Source organism: Brachycentrus maculatus, unplaced genomic scaffold, assembly GCF_059751285.1.
Source record: "Brachycentrus maculatus isolate JH-2025_06_01 unplaced genomic scaffold, ASM5975128v1 h1tg000696l, whole genome shotgun sequence".
Lineage (NCBI taxonomy): Eukaryota > Metazoa > Arthropoda > Insecta > Trichoptera > Brachycentridae > Brachycentrus > Brachycentrus maculatus.
The window spans coordinates 473,713-489,633 of record NW_028281428.1 but is presented as its reverse complement, the minus strand read 5'-3'; the positions used below and the strand labels follow the sequence as shown (position 1 = coordinate 489,633).

The 15,921-nt window shown below is 30.4% G+C and overlaps 1 protein-coding gene across 1 annotated transcript in view; it reads left to right on the top strand.

Annotated features, from left to right (window-relative positions):
* LOC148300535 (synaptotagmin-5-like) overlaps window positions 1–15,921 on the top strand; it is a 76,033-nt gene that overhangs the window by 10,740 nt on the left and 49,372 nt on the right. Inside the window, exon 2 of the mRNA XM_088274639.1 lies at window positions 3,529–3,709. Within this exon, the coding sequence (XP_088130765.1) occupies window positions 3,542–3,709 (168 nt within the window). The 5' untranslated portion in view covers window positions 3,529–3,541. The remainder of the gene's footprint in view (window positions 1–3,528; window positions 3,710–15,921) is intronic.

The window sequence follows — 15,921 nt, the reverse complement described above, 5'->3', positions numbered from 1 at the left end:
CCAAAACTGAATGAAGCTAAGACAATTTGGTAGCAACATATTCGTATAGTTAAAACTGTTTACTCATGAAACAATTTTAATAAAGTTAGCTGCCGCACCCAGTTTATTTGTATACACACACGCACACATGCGCATGTATATGTATATATATGTATATATATATATATATATATATATATATATATATATATATATATATATATATATATATATATATATATATATATATATATATATATATATATATGTATATATAAATATATATATTTATATATATAAATATATATATATATATATATATATATGTATATATATATATATATATATATATATATATATATATATATATATATATATATATATATATATATATATATATATATATATATATATATATATATTTATACATATGTCGTTTGTGCAATTTTTTAAAAATGTCATTTCACTATCTCTGTTTATAACTGAGGGTGGAAGAACATTTCAAGACATCGGTTCCGCAACAGCAAAGTCATACTCCCCAAATTAATTTGGGGAGTATGGCTCTGTATGTAATGCTCTTAAGAGCGCTTTTTATCATTTTACCCACGGTAGTTATTGAAGCTGATTGAGCCATATTATATATTGATTTATACATCGGTAGACAAAGTTTATACTATACACTTTCGGGAATTAGCAATCTATGCAGTTCGTGAATAGTGGTGTCATTAAATTACGAATATGTGTCACTAAATTTGTAAATTCCTAAAAATAGTTAATGCAGCGTTTGATACTAACTGCAGTAGAGTCATTTTTGACATTTCACTAAATAGAAGTTTGTGAAAGTTAATATCTCAACTTGCTGTCCACCCTATACGCAGAGGATACATCTGTTAAATGTCTGTCGCTTCTTTAACAAAATGAAAACATTTTCTTAGCATATTCCGCGGGGATCAGAGTAATATAATATGTTGCCCTCACTCCCCATCTTTCCGGAGAAACTTGGAGGATATTTCACAAAACGAAGGTGTCGTATTATGATAATAATCCCGACACTGAAATGAGCCGAGATGGAAACTGAAACTTATCTTGAAAGATTTTTTTTTTGTAAAACATAATTTAAAGAGATAGTAAAATTATAAGAAAGTATAACCCGTCAACAAATTTCAAAATGGCAGGCACCATGTATTTTTTTAAATATATTTTTTATTTATTTACTATAGTTACACTTTTAGAGAGTTTCTTTATCATTTAATTATTTTTCTAGACATTACTATTTTACAATATAAAAAAATAATTACGCCTCTCTCTCCAATAAAGAGACTTAGTTCTGGTGCTCGGAGAGGGACTTATACTTATTAATAATTGTTATTTATAATAATTTTTATTTAAGATATTTTTAACTTAGTATAGAGTTTTTCGAAGAAAATCACAGTATTCAAAATTAATTGAAGCTTAACGGAAAACATGAAACAAAATATTAATAACGTCCAATGCAATGAATTTCTAATAATCCTAATCACTATTAGAGCCTGATAATACAAACATACATCAGACCAGTTACGAAAAGGGGAATGTTTATGGAACGTGAAATCAGTCGTATTACGACAGCTTATTTAAAAGCTCTCGTAAATATTGCTACGCTCGTAGTACAAGCGTAATTTCCTTTAATAATATTACGTACGTTCTGAATTATCTTATCGTGTGCAGGCCCAATCAATACTCTAGTCGTGTCACCCTGGAAACTATCTTCTCTCAGTACGGATAACAGGAAGGTAGGGATATGTAATAAAACGTAATAGCGACTAAAGCCTATTTACGGCATGTTTTTGTTCTGAAACTTGTCCTGGGATATACACTGTAAGTGAGGTGATACACTTAGGTAAGCAAACTGTTCAACTTTTTTAAACAAAATCTTCTTCATTATTTGATTTGTTTTAATTACGATGGTGCATAGGGCACTGCATCATATAAATGTAGTGGTATCTTGATCGTTAATACATGAAGGAAAGGTGATCATCCCTTTGCTTCAGGTCCAGGGTAATATTAAATACATTCTTGAGTGAAAATATTTATTTGACCCCCCTGGGAATCGAACCCGGGACGTCCAGTATAGCAGCCGAGCATATTAAACTACGAAGGCGGATTATATTATGAAATATACAACGTGCTGTTTGATTTATAACTTGACAATTTTACAATACCCAATCAGTACTGGTTTTGTGGAATAATAGTTGAAAATAGTATTTTTGAATGTTGAAGACAATTTTTTAGAGAAATTTTAAAATATAACCTGGTTTGACCTTTTTAAGAAAAGCTGGATATTTTATTCATTTTCAGAGTTGACGATGATTTAGAATTCAGGTCCGAACGGAACCTGAAAAAGAAATCCAGAAAAAGGAATTTATCCCTACGTTATGGATTGGTCGTACTTATTCAACATAATCTTAAATCTTTACGAAGGGTCGAAAAAAAAATTGTTCGAACATCGCCTTTTGCATTTTTGCTTCAAAAATACCATTTTCGCGGGACCGACAGACATTTTATGAAATTATTTATAAAATACTTTCACACATAGCTCACTCCTTTCAACAATGTCAAATATAAAAAAACTTGATTTTTCAGGAGATCATTTTTAAAGCTTAAAAATATAATGAAATGTTTTAAAAATTAATATCAAGCCACTTATTGAACTTTTTACAGTGCAACAGATTTTTAAGGTAAAACCTGAATGTTTTTTCTCCATTTGAAAAATATTTGATGTATTAAAAAAAAATAAACAAAACCTTTTATTCAAAATGCAAAAACAACACTTTTTGGGTAAATATTAAGTTAAAAATATGCCGCTTTTGCTGGGATATAGTACATTTTCTGGGCATTCTGAAAACATGCACAGCTGAAAATTGACGATTTTTGATATATGACGTTGTTGAAAGGAGTGAGCGACATTTACAAATCATAATTAATTTAAATAGTTTCGCGTTATTTACATACGTATCATACCTGTTCAAACAAATGTTTCAAAAAACAAAAAAAAGGTTTTGAGATATTTTAGTTTCAAAAATCGAGAACGTGTTCAAAATCTTTTTTTAGTCAAACACTTATCGGTCTTTTCTTCAAAAGCAGATATTTTAAACTCAATATAAACCGGCCAAAAAACGTAGCCCTGTTATGCTGATATTCCTTATTAATATTATCCTGTTTCGTTGTCAATTGGATTTTCAGATGGTAATATTTTTTTAAGCCTGATATTGTTTTCGAATCGTAAAATGTTTTGAAAAAATTAGATCAGAAAAAGATATTTGTCCAAATATGAATGTGACGTTGATTGAAATAAAAATAAACAATAAAAAAAGATTAATCATTTTATCCTTTTTAATTTCTTTATATGTAATAAAAGAAACAAAAAACTCGACAATGGCTTACATATGTGATCTAAATCCGTGATTCGGGTTTTTAAACGATTTTACGTATTCGCTCTAAAATTATGTATGTTCACCTTGGCTTTTCCATAATACCTATCTCTTTTACATTATTGAATATTCTTCTTAGTTTACCGCCCAAGATGATGGGCCCCATGGAGCTGGGCGCGCTGGCGGCCGCCGCGCTGATAGGCGGCTCCGCCCTTCTGCTGCTAATGTACCGCGTGCTTCGCCCGCTGTGCCGCCCTACGCCCAAGACCTGGCCCACTCTCGAGGACGACAGGTCGCCTCTCTTCGCGGTGCCCTACAAGGTAAGACGAAGATTAATATTCTTGTACAGACAACGGGATACAAAAGCCTGACAGAAGATACAAGGTACTACATACTCTAAAGAACGGGATTCAAGGTATTACATATTCTGTTTTACACCCCTGTAAGAGGCAATCTGGCAGATAACAGGTAAGGGTGACTAGACAAGGATTTTTTTGCCAATTCATCTTTTAAGGGATGATTTTCTCTATAAATTTCATTAAAATGCATCTGAAATTCACACAATTATTATCAGAAATTTATCATATTAATTTCAATACGAGTGTTCATTCACTACGAGGAGAGCACTAGGAAGTCTATTAGATTTAATTTTTGTATTAAAATGTGGTACTTTTGGACTAAATTACAACAGTTTTTTTAAAGATGGTAATAAAAAAGTTGTATGGTTTTAAAAGTTATATAAAAGTTAAAAAGGTTGAAAAAGTTACCTACAAAACTGTATTATTTAGTGATTTGACATTAACTTTGTGGAACGAATATTGATTATAAAAAATTAAACACTTGTATAAGACAACTGATTGAGTTTTATTTCATTTCACACGGTTAGTTTTGAAAACTACTAAAACCAGTTTTTATGATCACTTACAAATGAAAACATCTGCAGTTTTCGAAACAAGTCATGTGATATGAAATAAAACTCGATCGGTGGTATAATACAAGTGTTTAATTTTTAATAATCAACAAAACTGTTTGAAATTAATGTGTGAATTACTCTGTGTGAAAAGTCACGGCTCGCCGCTGGTACTTGCAAAGCTACCACACACATCCACGCTCATGGGACACATATTCAGGCATGACAACATGAAGTACGAACATATGAATAATGTACGAGTATGCCGTGACAGGGTAATTTTACCGGAATATGCTCTTCACAAAGTTAGTCCGGAGGTCTCACTTCGAGACTGGAGAAATGTAATTATTTGACAGTCTACCAGCGTGACATTTTATTGAATACGGTGTTACATAATTCTATATAAAATTCATATACAATAACACGGCTTAGTGAAGTGAATATGAATATTTAAGATAAAAAAAAAAAACAAATGACTCCTGTATTCTCCATTGGAGGGCGCTAAAGACAAAAGGGCGATATGAATTGTGTACCGAAATTTTGTCTAAGCGGGTTAAAGCTTTTCGATTGCTATCGCTTGAATTGTATGCTTCGTGTGATAATTTACCATATAATACATACATGTTAATAATGCTACAGTTATGAAAAACACCCCTTATGATAACATGTAAAATTCACCAGGGATAAAGAAACGTCTGTATGAAAGCCTTAGCGCCTTGTGTTTCAAAATAGGTACCTTTGAAAAATTATGGCAGACACAAAGTCAGGCAAAACGGCACCGCAATCCGATTTAAGTGTCGACTGAGCCATAAATGTCACATCGTTATAGCGTACATCCCAGGATCTAGTAAGATTATTTATATCGCAATATAATCATTTATCAATATATCAGGACGACTGATAAGCTGATAACGCTAAGATTTAGTTTCTCAACCATCTAGATATTTTAACATATTGATAAATGTAACGTACAATGTGAGCTTTTTCTTCAAAGCGAAGCAAATAATAAATTACATTTCGTAAATTCTATTGTACATACATATGTTGACGTCCAATACCAATTTACATGAAGCCTTTCACGATCGAAGTCAAATTACATGTCGGTCGCTCTGGTGTAAACCAGAGCAACCAGACCGTGTTCTGATCCAGGGAAACTCAACAAAGGGTTTACGAACCGGATAAAAGAAAAATATTTTAACTAAAAATAATAATAAAATAAGCGATCTAAATGTGTAGTTTTCTTAGCAGTAAAATTAATTTTTACTGATTTAACAATCTTCATTTTGAAGAAAAATTACACGCATTAATTGTGAATGCACTACGTTTTATTTTTATGTCAATATTTTTTAATTTAATAACTTAATAAATCGATTTTAGATTTTTAACATGGAGTCTATTTAATATAAATATCGTAAGCGATTAACATCTTTTTCAATCAACTCCAAGCCTTGTCCAAAATTTGTTGAATTTCGTTCATCAAATTTTCGGAATCACACTGCACCAAACAAAAAAAACGTGTGGATAAATGTAGCAAACTGGATGATTATTGTATTCAATCTACTCTACTCTAGGGTTATTATTTTATTCAATTAAAAAAATTAGCTTCGACATTATTTTAGTAAAGGGTTGCTATCTTCTTATGAATCTTATTCGCATTCAATGATTCATGGATACTTACTGCATTTTGCGAGGAATTCCACAATCGTAAATGCAGGATAGTACCAGTAATAGTAATAAAAGGAACATATGTGTTTAAAATGTGAAATATAAAAAAAACTGTGTTGCGTTTACCTATCGCGTATCAAGTAAATAATAATAAAAAATACTATTAAAGTATAAATACTATAAAAAAACACGTTTTAAATACTTACTTTTTATATTATAATTGAATGTTTCTTCATAGGACACACACCTGTGGTTTTACAAGAAAATAATAGTTTGTGGAAGCTCCCTTTCGAATTTATTATAGTAGATTTTAGTTAAACGCGCAAGGTTTATGTGTTTAAAATGCGAAAAATGGGATATAGTACATTTTCTGGGCATGCACAACTGAAAATTGACGATTTTTGATATATGACGTTGTTGAAAAGAGTGAGTGATATGCTGAGGGCTACTCTATACTATACTTTTCTTGGAAAACCATAGGTTGGTATGCCATGGAGAAATGCACACTCTATAACAAAGTATAAAATACCGCCGGGATTGGTCGGAATTTAGTTCATCTGTCAATATTCCCGCCATTTTGATCGTGTTGAATGTTAGCACATCCGCGGACCCACTACTCGCTGCCTGTTTGTTGGAGCTCGGGTCTGTGATTCCGATATAAATCTCTTCTCCAAGCACACTTAATCCGCGAAACGTGCTCCGAAATAGACGGAGTTCATGCCATTATACGAGCAAACAGAACATATATTATTATTATTTTAGCACTATTCAAATGTGCGTATTGTGAAGTTTGTAGATACAGAAGTAGGGGTAAAGGTTCTGTTACTGGCACCCTAACAGTTACTTTACATGTTAAATTTGAATTTTATATAGTTAATACCACCATTTCTTAAAATCCACTATGACACGTGTTTTGACGCATTCCGCATCATTTTCCATGCATTTTCGATGCATTCCGCATCATCAAAATGATGCGAAATGCATCAACACGTGTCACTGTAGATTTGAAGAAATAATGGTATTTACTAACTAAAACATAAAATAAAAATGGATAGATTTTACCACAAAGTTACTGCCGAATCGATGAATGAAGTTGTACAGTTTTTTTTTAATTAATACAGAGAACCCCGTTTTTTGGATGTACTTCTTTAAAATGAATGGTTTTCCTGTGCTCAAATTATAACTTTAAAAAAAAAATATGTTGCGTGTGATGAAAACATTTTTTTATAACCTGTTTCAACGGGACACTTATATCGGGATATCTTTAATAGCCGTTTTAAAATTTTGCTCAAACTTAATGTCTTTTTTAAGTACAATTTAGATCGAGGTAGCTACTAACTGTATTTTGCGTGCCTTATTTTTGTAAGAAATCTGATTTTAAACTTCAAGTTACATTGTTATAAAAATATTCTTTCCAATACTTGTTATTCAATAAATAATAATAATAATTTGACTAAGCGAACTTCCTTAAGGGGTCAGTAAATATGCTGTTTACCCTACAGAGATACATTTTTCTCTCCCACTCGCTTTTTGAAGTATTTTAAATATATGCTTTTTATTTAAGTAAAAATATTTTTTAGTACTTATTGTTTGAATAAATATTATTTTTCATCATCAAAGAATAAAGATTATAGTTTTTAATTTAATACGTTTGTGTGGAAAGTCAACAATATGGTGTGCTAAAGAAATACTAAAAGTATCTTATTTCCTTGTTAAGCTACTCCTACATAAAGGAATGAATGTTTTATCCCCTCAGAAATAAGGAAATATATAAAATGTTTTGGTAGCGTGTTTTATTTTGCGTGTAGGTAGTTTCGTGGATTTGCGTGTTTTAAACCGGGATACATCGATATCCGCAATAAATAATTGATTCCAAAATATTCCTGGCTAGTTCTTATTAATACTGTATTTCTTTAATTAAAGTAAATTCAATTCACCATTATATGTCATTATATGAAATTGAACAGGTAAATAAATCTCAGAATTTTCGGATCGAACATCCATATGAAATCATTATTCATTTGAACTCAGTTATTCAGTCTTAATTTTTACTGACAATCTCAATGTCATTTTCGTGATAATTGTAAGCAAACATCTATTATATTATTTGAATTTTTGTGATAAATATTATCTTTATTGTAGGATCAAAACGTATTAATATAAAACTATGATTCATTGATTGATTTGTAACGTACATTATGTTATTTATTGAAATGACATTTGGCTTTGTATTATAACGTGATCATTTAAATATGATAATAAAACATTTGTATAATACTACTTTCTTAGGTTTTTAACGTAAACATGACTGGTTTCGACAACTATAGATGTTCTCATAATTAGTCGTGTTTACAATAATAAACTCAAAATAGTGGTTTTATTATCAAAATGTTTAATTATATATTTTAAAGCTATACCACACTGGATATCAATTGTAAACTAAACAAATAATTGGAGAATTTTTAAATGTCTTAAACTACTGAAAAATGTATTCTCAAAGACAATAACATAATTGTTACTTGTCGGATAATTTCAAAATACGTGACAGTAAGTTTTTCTGGTAACAGTTAAATTCTAGTTGCGTTAACGAAATATTAATAAAGCTACGTAAACTCGGCCCTACATCAATTTTAATAACATTTCAAGACAAAATTTTCATCTTCTGAACATCAAACAAAATTTTCTCATTACGAATACTTTTGATACTCAATTTATTCTTACTTATATTATTCCTTTGATATTGCTATATAAGCCAGTGTGGGGTGTTTTTTAGATTTATACAAATTAAAATTTTTCCATTAAATTGATGGTGGCATGTTGCCCTTCGTGTAGCATGTTTCACCATCTTGTTGAAACCACAGCTCTGTCACATCAATGCCATTCAACTGAGGTACGAAGAAAGCAGTAATCATGGTTCTGTAGCGCTCTCCATTGACCGTAACATTCTGGCCTTCATCATCTTTAACAAAATATGGTCCATATCACACAGTGGACGTCTCGACAAAGGCTTCTGGGTTTTCTCCACTTATCATTTAACCAAAAATGTGACTCATCAGGGAACAAAATTTTGCGTTAAAAAGGGAATCAAGCTGAACATTGTTTTCGACCCATTCACCGAAACTAGGATGCGCATAATGGTCATTCACTCTATTCATGGTGAAATGGCAAAACGTACCGACTGCAAATAACTGTCATCTGTCAAATTAACAACCTGTAGTTGCCAGTTTAAAAACCAAACCTGTAAAAAAACACCCTATACTTAGATTTAATATACAGATGTAGGAAGTATACAATGTACACGCAAACCTTCCTCTTCTTGCAGATTCATTTTATCATACTTTATGAAGACATAAATGTAAACTCGGGTGGATTCATAAAACATCTCAATGCTACAGGTGTTTTAAACAAAAACTTTTTATCATTTCTGTCTCAAAAGATAAAGGTTTCCTTCCTCTTTGAATTTATATAAGAATTTACGTCCAACATCTTTTGAATTGATGTATTTTGCTAAAAAATATTTTTTTTCAATTATTATATTTCTAAAGGTCTGTCAAGTTTCATGGTAAGGGAAATAAACCAGAACAAAATAACATTTCAATTGAAACGATTATTTGAGATATTAATATTGAAATTAAAAATACAAATATACAGTGGCTTGAAATTCGCTGAAAAAGATATGTATATATATATATCTTTTTCAGCTTTTTTATATATATATATATATATATATATATATATATATATATATATATATATATATATATATATATATATATATATATATATATATATATATATATATATATATATATATATATATGGCATTTTAATATTATTTGTCCGCCTCCGTAGAGTAATGGTCAGCACGCTCGGCTACCGTTCTGGAGGTCCCGGGTTCGATTCCCGGGGGGGGGGGTCAAATAAATATAAGTGATTTTTTTTCACTGTAATATTTATTCAATATTACCCTGGACTGGTACCTGAAGCGGAGGGCTGATCACCTTTCCTTCATGTGTAAACGATCAAGATAACACTGCGTTTATATGAAGCAGTGCCCTATGCACCATTGGGGTGCGGCTAAGGGTTTTATTATTATTATATATATATATATATATATATATATATATATATATATATATATATATATATATATATATATATATATATATATATATATATATATATATATATATATATATATATATATATATATATATATATATATATATATATATATATATATATATATATATATATATATATATATATACATATATATATATATATATATATATATATATATATATATATATATATATATATATATATATATATATATATATATATATATATATATATATAAATATATATATATGTATATATATATATATATATATACTGTGTTTGTATATATTTGATAATATCTTTAAAATCATTATTTCTATATTAAATGGCGAAAATTGGTCGGTGACCAATTTTTGTGATAGCCTTTCAAAAGGATTATGGAAGTCTGGGCATCTGGGAGGCCCCGTAGCCTCACGGTCCGTCATAGGCTGGTTTAAGTGATCATCTTACACAAGTGAAACATTTATTAATTCTACCCATGATTGACAACGACACTACTCAATTTCTTAGAACTTCTATGTATGTTATGTTGTTTTAAATTCGAAACATTTTGCTTGAATTGACTTTAATAATTGGACACACTTAAAATAATATTCTTAATACTCTGATACTCTTAAATGCCCAGGCCATAGAAACCCCTCCAATGCCCACGGGGTCCATATGGGCCCAAATGTAAAGTATTATATTATTGATTATTGTTGGACTACCGTCATTTTTTTTTGGGCTGGCAACACTTCATTTACAACACTGACAATACTGCTTCATACCAGTTTACATTTATTCCGTTATTTCTAATTTCCAATATTTGTTTCGCTAGTTAAAAAAATATTTGAAATTAGAAAAAAAAATCCTGGGCTGTTAAGCAGTCAAAAATTTCTGGCCCATATGGACCCTAGGGACAGTCGTAGGTTAATATCAATCTAGTGCCTTATGCACCATCTAGTTTGGATACAAGAAGAAAGATTGTTAACCTTTAATCTCTCTTGTTTTCCACAGTTTAATGCATGTAGCACGCCATGTTGTAAAAGTTGTGCGCAGTAAAAGCCCACAATATTCCCCTTAAGGGAATTCCCTTGAAATAAAGAATAAGATATCGTGCCGCTCAAATTATAAGTGGAAAACTTAATGTACATTTTTAATAGTCTCATCCCTAATTAGTAAATTGTTGTAAAGCATAATAGATTTTTTCTTTAAGTTGGTCTCTAATGACTGAGGGTAGTGACTACCACGGGCTTTAGGCAGCGGGCTAATTTCTCAAGTCGGTATATATACACACTTACAATTGGAACAAAGTTCTCAAGTCAGTATATACACACGTTTTTTAGGACAAAATTCTGATGTCAATTTATATAAACGTATTTTTGCAACGATGTTCTCAAGACAGTGTATACACACGTTTATTTGAAACAATGTTCTCAAGTTAAGTATATACACACGTAAATTTGAAACAAAGTTTCAAGTCCGTAAATATATACGTTCATTTAAAAAAAAGGTTTTAAAGTCAGTAATTAAACCCGTATATTTGAAACAAAGTTCAAGTCAGTAAATGCACACGTAAATTTGAAACAAAGTTCTCAAGTCAGTAGGTAAACACGTTTATTTGAAACAAAGTTCAAGTCAGTAAATGCACACGTAAATTTGAAACAAAGTTCTCAAGTCAGTAGGTAAACACGTTTATTTGAAACAAAGTTCAAGTCAGTAAATGCACACGTAAATTTGAAACAAAGTTCTCAAGTCAATATAAATAAACACGTATATTTTAAATAGAATACTCAAGACCGTAATAATTTCATTTTAATTACCTGATGATGAAATGATTATGCCGAAACCGCTAGTCACGAATTTTTTTTATATAAAAGTGGTATTACGCAAAGTAAACGATGAATGATAAGGAGTGTTGTATTACCATACCACAAAATAAACAATGCTTTTAATATACAAAATATGTGTATTTGTAGTTTAGCTATCATAAATACCACGGCACGGTTCTACTGGGTACCAACTTATTAATTTTAAAAAATCACATAGGTAGACATGATTATAATGTAATATTTCAACATCCAAGTGTAAAAATGTATGCGCGAAAGCTTTGCAGTACTAGTTGCGAAATTACGTACCGACTCATGTGAGTATGAGGGAAAGAGGTGACGCGCTGTATAGGTCCGTCCTTGTCTCCTCAGAGCGGGAGGTCTGTCCGGGCTCCATCGATCAGTCTCCCCCCACCCCGCCCACCCCTGCACATGCACCCCCACCACATTGTACCTTTCACGTAAAGGTACGTTTACAAATTATTTACGATTTTAATATGAAAATAGGTAAGGTAAAATTGTAGATGAACCATAAAATACGAATACATGAAAAAATGGGATTTATCGATACAAATGTAAATGAACACCCTCCCTTTTCTTCAATAATGTGTATAAAGTAAAAAAAAAGATGTCAAAATTAATTATTTTTATTTCATTAACTGATTCGGCAGTCTTTGTGGTAAAATCAATCCATTTTTAATTTAAGTTTTACTTAAAAGCTTTACTATATAATAGTGATATTTACTACGTAAAACTTAAATTTAAAAAATGATTTTAACTAGACTATAATTGATTAAGTGATTAGATTATATATGTATACTAAATATACATTTAAAAAAATTAAGCTGTTTGATTCTCAAACTGTGGTCCGTCTATTTCGTGCTAGAGATGGCTCATCAGCGCCCTTCAAAAGCAGAGGTTAAAATTTTATGCAAAAACATATTTCACTAGAGCTGGTCATGATCCTCCATCGTTTGAAGGATGATATCGGCCCATTCAGAAAAAATTAAAACTGCTGTAACAATCAGGGTTTAAGTCCTGTTTTTTTTTTTTTTTTTTTTTTATATTTGTGCTTTAAAAGTGTAGATTACCTCGAAAGCTTTAGTATTTTTTTCATGTCGGGTTATATTTGAAAATGTAATTGTTGCATATTATAGTGTCACATATTGACTTTGTGATCTTTCCTTTATGGTTCGGAGTATCCAATCTCTCCCTCTCCCTTCAACCATCCCTTAATAACCACCCCTAATAGATATCAAGTTACTCTACCTTCATCAATGTCAAATACCTCGCAAGTCTGTTGATACAATGCTATAGAAAGAAGAAATAGGATATGTTTGCGGGTTAATTATGTAATATAATGTTTTTCGAAATATCCCGAATTGACTGCCCTTCTCTACTTCGAAGATTTATTATTTTTAACGTTGGAAAAATTACGATAACTATGTAGTAGGTAAAAAAAATCAGCGGTTATTGACAGTAACTACGTAGTTAAGATGCCATTCATCCCGATACGTCTAGGTATCTCCCTGTTATGACACTAAATCCTAACGAATGTCCCAAAATTAAGGTGCTGATAGTCTGATTCCAAATATGAATTTTTGCGTGTCATTGAGAATTTTAGGTATTCGGAATCTCCTTCTTTCTGAAATTTCCCTGCGTATCTAAACTTTTTGGGATTAATAGGAAAAATTAAAAATTAGTAATTTTTTTGTTAATCTTTTTGTGTAAATATAATTATGTGCCACATGTGAAAGAGATTTTGTCATTTATAATAATGTCTAGTAAGAAATTAGAGAAAATTCTCATACATTGAAAAAAAAAATTACCATAAAAATGTGGCCGTTAACTCTTTGTCTCTAGATAAATTAAGACCATTATTTATTTCATTTTTAAAGCAGATTAAATCCGGTCTTGAGGGAATCAATGTTCAAAGTGATCCTTGAACCATAAAATTAGGGTATTTTTTAGGTCTTTTAAATCTTTTCTTTGGCGAATTAAATTTCAGGTTGTCACGATGCATGGCATAAAATAAATTAGATTTTATTAAATTAAATCTGAGAAACAAAATGCTTTTATATAAATAAGGTAGATAATGTAGGCGTTGTATATATATATATACCATATAATATGTGAAATTATATTTTTTATGCACGGTACTGCTTGCAAGAGATAATGAATGCCATGTTAATACTATCTTACATATAAATAAATTTATTTATAAATATATATATGTATATATATATATATATATATATATATATATAATATATATATATACATATATATATATATATATATATATATATATATATATAAACATATATATATATATATATATATATATATATGTATATATATATATATATATATATATATATATATATATATATATATACAATATTTTTTCGTTGACAATAAAATCGCTTTTTCGATCGAGATTTTATTATATCATGAAACCTTACTTTCTTCTCCAAGCCTAATTTTTTAGACAGCCTAAAATACATGAATCGACAAATCAGTTAATTCTCGAATATGTAGGCTAGTGAATGAGTTAAGCGTTCGTGAGATTTACTCACTCAAAATTGAGATGCTGTCACTAAATTAATGTAAGTACAGTATCTACTCAATGAATTAGGGCCACCCATTATTTTTTTGAATACTCTGAAATCTTTTGGATTATTACATTTATTTTACATAAATACTTTAAGTTTTTTATTGACATCTAATATCATGTATATTACCTTCAATAATATGTAAAATATACCTGGATTATTTAAGCGTTTACAAAATTTTAAACCCTTTTTCTGAGAAAGGTCCCTAATTAGCACAGGTAGACAGATAGTTGAAAGTTCAAAAAAAAGCCCTATCTCATTTATTAGTGAAGTTTCTTGAGTTCTGATTGTTGTTTTGTTTAGAGAGGTTATATAGTTATCGTGTCTTGTGAAAAAAACTTAATTTTTAATTTTAGTTCATAAAGTATAATTTTTTTTTGTAAACACAAGTGTTTTTTTTGAAAAGGACAAAATGGGAAAAAGTAAAGACATTTCTGAGGAAAAAAAGTCTAGTGTTATAGTGCTACTGAAATTAGGAATACTATCTAATAGAGAAATTTCAAAAAAAGAAAACGTTTCTCGTTAAACAGTGGACAAAATTTCAAAATCAATAAAAAATCAGTCACCCGCCACCAGCAATCAGCGAAAGAACTGTCGTAAGATTAGAAAAACAACACCGAGGACTGATCAAAAAATCGTTCAAAGTGCCTTAGAAAACCGAAGTGCATCAGCAAAAACATTAAAAATAAAATTGGAAGAAGAGGGTATAAATATATCGGTATCAACACTGAGGCGACGTCTTTACGAAGTAAATCTGAAATGCAGGCGCCCTGTAAAAGTACCAAAATTGACACCACGAATGAAAGCGGATCGATTAAAATGGGCCAGGCTACATCGAAATTACTCGGTAGATGATTGGAAAAAGGTATTTATTTAAATTGAATTTTCAACATATCATTTTAGTCAATAAACTTATATATTTGAATTAAACTTAAATTTTCATTATTTTTCAGGTCATCTTTAGTGATGAGTGCCGGTTAGAAGCCGTGACAGAGAGCCGTCGATTCGTCAGGAGAACACCAATGGAACGTTACAATGAGGCCTGTGTGGTTAAAGTTATCAAACACCCCCCTGCAACAATGATATGGTCATGTATTATTAACAATTTACCTGGGCCGTTGTTTTTCGTGGAAGGAACAATGAACCAAAATTCCTATAAGCAGGTCCTCGAACAAATTTTATTGCCCTTCTACCATACACTCGACCCAACAGAAGGTCCATACACCTTCATGCAGGATGGGGCACCTTGCCACTGGGCTAAATCAATAATAAAAATTTTGTCTAACAAAAATCTGCCTTTGCTCCCCTGGCCTGGAAATTCTCCGGACCTTAATCCTATAGAAAACGTATGGAGCATGTTAAAAAATAAGGTATACTCATTCCCAAATCCGACAGTAGACTGTCTAAAA